The sequence below is a fragment of the Myiozetetes cayanensis genome, unplaced genomic scaffold, assembly GCF_022539395.1.
Source record: "Myiozetetes cayanensis isolate MyiCay16 unplaced genomic scaffold, myiCay2020 scf7, whole genome shotgun sequence".
Taxonomy (NCBI): domain Eukaryota; kingdom Metazoa; phylum Chordata; class Aves; order Passeriformes; family Tyrannidae; genus Myiozetetes; species Myiozetetes cayanensis.
In genome coordinates this window covers 26,850,276-26,857,399 of record NW_026087964.1, presented here as the reverse complement: position 1 = coordinate 26,857,399, position 7,124 = coordinate 26,850,276, and the positions used below count along the sequence as shown (strand labels likewise).

Genomic DNA, 7,124 nt, shown 5'->3' with positions numbered 1-7,124 from the left:
AACATTGGCAAGGAACTGCATTGCGTTCTTAAATCCTAAGATGGGTCATGTCGTTTGAGCCCTAAAATTCATTAGAACTCACAGAAAAAAGAGGAAAGATAGCAAAAGTTAAGCTATTAGATTTAATATAACATTGTTTTACCATTGCTGATAATGAATGAGCATGTGTTCCACCAATGCATTTGCATGCATGAGCCATTCTACTTTGGGGATGAAAAAAGAGCATATGCTCATCTGGAACAAGACAGCAAAGTGCCAAACTGTTTCAAAACACTGTGGAAAGACAACAGGGAACTTTCAGTAGATGATATTGCTAATTTGTGATGTTCCCAGACTTTGGCTATGGGCCCAATGCAAAACGCCAAAGAAGATGGATTAGATGAACCACTCAATTGGATGAACTCTCAATCTTTCTTTTTCTCTGCAAGTTTTGAAAATATTTATTGCAAACCGTGGAGTTGCCTGTTTATGTTTTTAAGACCTCCTGTCAATACCCAAATGCTATAGATCAGTTTCGTGTCACATTAATGATAAATTAAATGTGAGGGAGAATTCGCAGAGGGGAAAACACCTTCCTTGACTATGCCAATTTCTTTAGAAATCCCCCTCCTTGTAGTTGAAGCGATAAAAGGGAAGGGTAATGCATGTACATTTTATTAGCGTTTTAGAAACAAGGAGTAAAACTGTCAGATCTTTGTTTTTTTTCTTTCATGTGTGTCTGGGCAGGTCTAACCCTCAGGTAACGCCCTTTCTCCTTCTTCCCTCCTGCCTCTCCTTGCACCTGTCCACGTAATGCTCCCTCAGCTCCCGCCCGGGCCCCGCTCCGCTCCGCGCCGGGGCCGCGCCCGCGCCGCGCGTGTGCGCGCCCGGCAGTGCCCGGCTGCGCGCCGGGAGCGCGCCCGGAGCCCCCTCCCCGCCGTCAGCGCAGATCAGAGGAAGGTGCGAGCGGAGTTGGAGCCGGTTTACAATTTCAAACGCGGCCTCCCCGCAGCGCCTTCATTAGCATATGTCAGGGGACCGCCGTACATATATACACGCGCGCGGGGCGTACGAACATGTGCTTCGCTGCCTGGCTCGCACCGGCTCGGCTCGGCTTAGCTCGGCTCGGCTTAGCTCGGCTCAGCTCAGCTCAGCACGGCTCGGCTCCGCTCGGCCCTGCCGGCTCCCCATGCTTGGGGCTCCGCGGCGCACCCCCACATGCCCACCGGGAGAGGCCGGCAGCCGCTCTCCGCCGCCGCCGCGCCCTAGCCCGTTCGCCCCGCGCCCCCATGGCTCCGCTGGCCGAGGTGGGCGGCTTCCTGGGCGGCCTGGACGGCCTGGGGCAGTCGGTGGGTGCCCACTTCTTGCTGCCGCCCGCCGGGGAGCGCCCGGCGCTGCTCGGGGACCGGCGTGCCCCGGCGGAGCGGGCTGCCCGCGGCGGGGCGGCGGCGGCGGCAGCGGCGGCGGCGGACCTGGCGCACTTGCAGGGCATCCTGCGGCGGCGGCAGCTGTACTGCCGCACCGGCTTCCACCTGCAGATCCTGCCCGACGGCAGCGTGCGCGGCACCCGCCAGGACCACAGCCTCTTCGGTAGGCGGCCCGGCCCCGGCGTGTGCGTGTGTGTGTGCGCGCTGCCGCAGGAGGGTGCGTGTGCGGGTTTGTGTCTGTGTGTCTGTGTGTAAACGCGTCTGTGTGTATCGGGACGTTAGCAGCTGTGCTCTTGGGAGGGAGGTGTGATACTGGTGATGCTGAGGCAGGTGGATGAGCCCTCAGTACCGGCTTCGCTCTTTGGCATTAAGCCATGGGGTCTGCACCAGGGCAAGGTAGCGAGGGAGGGCTGTGCATCCTATGCGAGCCAGGAGATAGCCGTGTATTCTTTGCTCAGCCTGTGCTGGGGATCTGTAAGCACATGCATATGCCTGCAGGTTTAGTGGAGTGGGAAAGGTTGAGAGTTAGGCCGATCATTTTTCTATTCACTGTAGGTAATTGAGCTTCTTGAGTTTTTGTAGAACTATAGGTCTTGGACTTGGGAATGCTGATCCTTAGGCTGCATTAGACTGCTCTGCTACGCAGGATGTAATGTTGAAGCAGAGGAGCCTAAAATGCCTCTTTGCTCAAAAGCTTGAAATGCTTCCCAGTCAGGTTTCTCTGTCAGTAAATCCAAAAGAGATGAAGACAACCCCCAAATGCAAACATTTCCTGAGATATGAGAGTAAAACCTAAATATTAGTTGTAGGAGCTGGACATCTAACAAACCTCCTGTTGTCAACTACACGTGAGTTTTGGTGTGTATTGATTTAGCAGTCCTAAGAAGGTGATTAAAGAGTTTCCTGTCATCCTCCCCATAGTCAAAACAATCTGTTGAAATGGCTCTTAATTGCTTTTATAACACATGGATGTTCGAAGAAGTAGAAAAACGGTATTCAAACAGACCTTCTCAGAAGAAAGTTTTCCTACAGCATGTAAACATGAAATAAATCTTTGCTTTAAAGGGAAAATCAAGTTAGCCCCAGATCTAACATTTACTAGGCTTTTTAGAATTGTACTACCTTTATTCTACTGCTATTCTCAGTAGGTTTGTCTGATGTGGTTTCTTTGTGGGTTGTATCACCTGCTTATTATAGTTTTGAAAAAGGGTGGCTTTGAAAGTGATATCAGAAAGACAAAATACCTCCACCTCCTTTATGGGACTTTTTGCTTTAGCAAGTGAAAAACTAGGATGATTTATGTGTGATAAGAATTTTTAATGCTTACCCTTTGTAAAGGATTTTTTTTTTTTACTGTTTTTTAATATAACTAAGAAACCTGCCAAGGTTAAATTAACATTCAAAACATTTTAAATTATTGCATAGTCTGGACAGTCCATCTGTCTGAGAGTGAAAATTGTCCTGAAATCTTAAATAATAAGTAGACAAAAAGTCATAATCAGATGCCTTATATAAAACTACTTACCTTAGATTCAGATCTTTTTTTTTTTTTAATGTTTTGTGGTTTTGTTGCTGAACTGCAAAATCTTAGGTATGATTCTAGCACAACTTCTTTTTGAGGCTTTGTTTACATTGTTAACAACTTCCAAAAAGCTAGTTCACACGTTCCCTTTCTTTCATGTTTTATATATGCTGTAATCTGTGCATATCAGTTGGTTAAGTATGTTGGCTTACCCTTGCCAAATTCAGGCTTCATCTCTCAAATACTTTATTTTATTAATATATATTACATTTTTGGGCAAATGCAATATAAATAATGTTGTAATCCAAACAGTAGCAAAAAAAAAAAAAGGCAGCATATTTCAGGTGCTTAAAAAACCTGCACTGAAGACAGCAAATTGTGTCAAGAGGTGTGGGCCCATATGCTAGATAAGATGTCTGGCAAATACTTTTTTTTTCTGTGGGTAGATTGTGTTATATGAAATTCCCATCTGTACTTTGATTTCCATTCAAATGATCTAATAATGGGTGTGTTTTTTTAAGATAATTCTATAGAAGAAGTAAAGTATGATTTCAGGTAATTCAATCCTATCTTCCAGTGTTTGAATAGGCAGTTTAGCAAATAGTGTACAATCATTATAGATTCCAACAGCAGAGTACTGGTGGCTTTAGCCTTGTGCTGAATAAAATCCTTTCATATTCACCATTAAAAAAAAAAATTTCTTAAATAATGTGGAATTCATGTTCCTAGATAAGGCTTCTCAGAATGCTTACCTGTGAATGTTGAGTACATTTCCATGTAGTATTTGAAATTTCAGAGAAAGTAGACCACATTTATTATAATATGTGCATTTTCTTGTTTTCAACTGCGTTTTTGGACGCTATGTATTGTGTGCTTACAAAATGAATTAAAGCAATCTTTTTTTTCCTTCTAGGTATCCTTGAATTCATCAGTGTGGCAGTGGGACTGGTCAGTATTAGAGGCGTGGACAGTGGCCTTTACCTTGGAATGAATGAGAAAGGAGAACTTTATGGCTCTGTAAGTACCACTTCCATGTCAGCTCATACATCTTTGAGGTTTTGATTCACTTCTTAACGCTAGGCAAGAAACTAGCATCTCAGCTTTCAAAACAATAACAGTTTTCCCTGTTCAAATGTGTAGTGTATTTTTGAAGTATACAGTATAGCCTTGGATACTAAAGATTCAATGGAAAAGTTTCTCTATCCTAGATGAAAGGAACTGAAAAGAGTTGTTCCTCTTAAATAATGACAAAAATAGATAAATTAAATCAGCTATTGGAGCAGCATTTACATTATGTGCTATCTAATTTTATTTTATCAATGCTGTAAATGTATCATAGTGCATACTTTCTCATCAAAAACATGAAATGCAACTGGGAACAAGTTAAAAGGATAGTTTGAACAAATAAACAACAACTAATATAATACCTGACTTACTTTATGTATAGTTTATTGCCCCCTTAAAAATCAACAGGTGGGTGCTTCCAGGTACCAAGTTTTCAACATGAAAGCGTTCTTGCAAATGCTGGGGAAAAGAGCATAATAGCATATGTCACAAATAAGTACCATTGTTATTTGAAAAATCTGAATGGTGCAAGAGTAGTGGCAGTATCTTAGATCCCAACTGGAATATTTGTGTATAAGAATGAAAATAAGCTTGTACTCATGACAGTTGATTTGCATCTGTTGAATAACTTCAACAAAATATAGCGATAGATTTTTACAATACTATCAGTATTGTACAATATCAGTCCTAATCTATTCCTTTCAAGTCTTAAAACATCTTCAGATAAAATGTTCTGTTTCTCAACTCTGGCTGTGGTTATTCCAGTTTAAAATGTGAAAAGTGATGCAGACCACAAAGAACATATGGAAATACCTTCCTGACATGTTATAGTGCACCTGAGTCCCTCCACCAAATCTCATTTCTAGAACATTAGATACCCCAAGACAGAACTCTACATAGTATAGTTCTTATAAGTCTGATGAATTTTAATTAGATAATAAATAAGTAATGCTTTTTTAGAGTGAGTGTTATCTAGCTCATGTTTTAAATCCAAAATTGTGTACCAGTCCAGGTTTCCAAACTTGGTGTCAGGTCCACATACTCTCCTTGCTTTTGGTTTGTTGACAGTTAAATGAATAGTAAGGCTACACAAAGCCTAAAGCATTTTGTTAATTATATATTTTTTCATGTCTTCATATATCTAGTGACAGCTTAACTTATTTTTCCTTGCTCTTTCTTTCTGCAGGAGAAACTAACTTCTGAATGCATCTTCAGGGAACAATTTGAGGAAAACTGGTACAACACTTATTCATCCAGTGTGTACAAACATGAAGATTCGGGGCGACGATACTTTGTAGCACTTAACAAAGATGGTACTCCCAGAGATGGGACAAGGTCCAAAAGACACCAGAAATTCACACATTTCTTGCCCCGGCCTGTGGATCCTGAAAGAGTTCCAGAACTATATAAAGATGTGTTAGGGTACAGCTGAAGAAGGAAGGAGCTTTGGGAAAAAAACCAAACTGGAGCTGTTGCCCCTGCTTTCCTGGAACCTGCAGAGGTGTAGGATGTTGGATGCAAAGAAGCTACTTTAAGAAGGCAAGCCTCTGTTTTCTAACCTTTGGATTTAGGAGACAAAGCCTTCAAGCTGAGAGTGGACCAGCCACTTGTGATTTGTTTGGTAGCCAGTAACCGGAGGGAAGTGTGACTTTTTTAAAAATAACAAACTCTTTGAAATTTTGTCTGGATTATCTGTGGTCTGTAGATTAGCAAAGAACTGCCTACATCCTGTGAATGACACAACGGTGGGAAGAAACAGAAAGAAATGGACTGTAAAATAGTAATAAATCCTGAGAACTGTATATGAAGATTTACTGGCTCCACTTTAGTGATGGACGTTAGATGTTAATACATCGTAGTCAGAGCTGGAACTTTTCTCCAGGATGGACCTATTTATACATCTCCAGATAGCATATATTTATTTTATATATTTATTTATTAAAGAGTTTATTTTTTACTGGGATATGAAGAGAATACAACCCCTAACCCCAATGAGAAATCATTTACAGTGCCAATATTTACTCTGAGAAGAGTCATGATACAGAAGTGACATTACATAGCAAAGCATCCAAAATCTGAACATTCATATTTCATTGTATATCGGTTACAGATAAGTTTATATTTTATGCATATACCATTGCATTATAACAGTCTTTATTTGGAAAAGAATGTTTAATTTTCTTTACCAGTGAAGAGTGCCTTACAGATTTGTATCAAATTCAAATGCACATTTAAAAAGGGAATTAAAGATTATTTCACTTTATTTGGTTTACTGTTATTTTTAAATTGAGCGTCTCTTAGCACACTATGTGAAACATTTCAAACCTGAAACAATTGTGAAGAATGTATTGCAGTTATCTTGAAAGAAAAAGTAGTATTAGCTCTTCAAATCTTGATTCAAATCACAACACGCTTGATAGTTTTTTGCCAAAGTGTTCCTACTATCTTTACAGACACACAAATAGCTATTCTCTGTGTTACTCAAAATTTTTGTGTAGGGTTCTCATCACTATATAAGATGTTTTAATTATATTTTTAATTAATAGGCTTAAGGGGAAACAAGTTCAGAGTATGAAGTTTTTGATGTTGGTGAAAGAAAAGCTTCTGTGAATGAAGGTTGTTTCTCCACTGAGTACAGAGAAGCGTAAGAAGACAACTTTCTTATCTTGATTCCCCATTTAGGGAATACTTTGAGCATAAGTTTTTCGGTGAAAAGTGTCAGGACAAAAATGAGCTGTGTCTCTATGCTAGTTCCAGCTCTACAAGAGGTATATCACACTAACTCAATTCAGGACTGTCAGTTATGAAGCACAGAGTCATCTGCATGTTAACTGAGGGGAAAGTCTGCTCTCTGCAAGAATACTAAGGGTTAATGACAGACCCTGTATGATTTAGACCTAAACCTGCTGAAGCTTGTTCTCAGGTGATTGCCACCTGCATGGACAAGGTCGGCCCAGGAGAAGGATTACAGAAAAGGCAATTCAGGAGAGGGCAGCAGTATTTGTACTGTACCAGAGGTGGTTTCATGTTTCAGAGCCAATGCTCCCAGTGGGCTCCAGCTCAAGATAACTGTTTCGTTCAGTGTTATGGTATCCTATATTGTTCAAGTACTGCACATGCATCATTTAAAT

The 7,124-nt window shown here is 41.2% G+C and overlaps 1 protein-coding gene across 1 annotated transcript; it reads left to right on the top strand.

Moving 5' to 3' along the window:
* Positions 1-920: 920 nt before the first annotated feature.
* On the top strand, positions 921-6,229 carry FGF20 (fibroblast growth factor 20). The gene is made up of 3 exons (XM_050337621.1): positions 921-1,569; positions 3,842-3,945; positions 5,180-6,229. The coding sequence occupies exons 1-3, from the start codon at positions 1,056-1,058 to the stop codon at positions 5,423-5,425; spliced, it is 864 nt and encodes a 287-aa protein (XP_050193578.1). The 5' UTR covers positions 921-1,055; the 3' UTR covers positions 5,426-6,229.
* The last annotated feature ends 895 nt before the right edge of the window (positions 6,230-7,124 follow it).

Excerpts from the sequence above, each read along its gene's own strand:
- FGF20 (XM_050337621.1), top strand. The coding sequence starts at position 1,056 with ATGTGCTTCGCTGCCTGGCTCGCACCGGCTCGGCTCGGCTTAGCTCGG. Across the intron at positions 1,570-3,841 it reads CCAGGACCACAGCCTCTTCG|GTATCCTTGAATTCATCAGT; the intron begins GTAGGCGGCCCG and ends TTTTCCTTCTAG. Across the intron at positions 3,946-5,179 it reads AAGGAGAACTTTATGGCTCT|GAGAAACTAACTTCTGAATG; the intron begins GTAAGTACCACT and ends TTCTTTCTGCAG.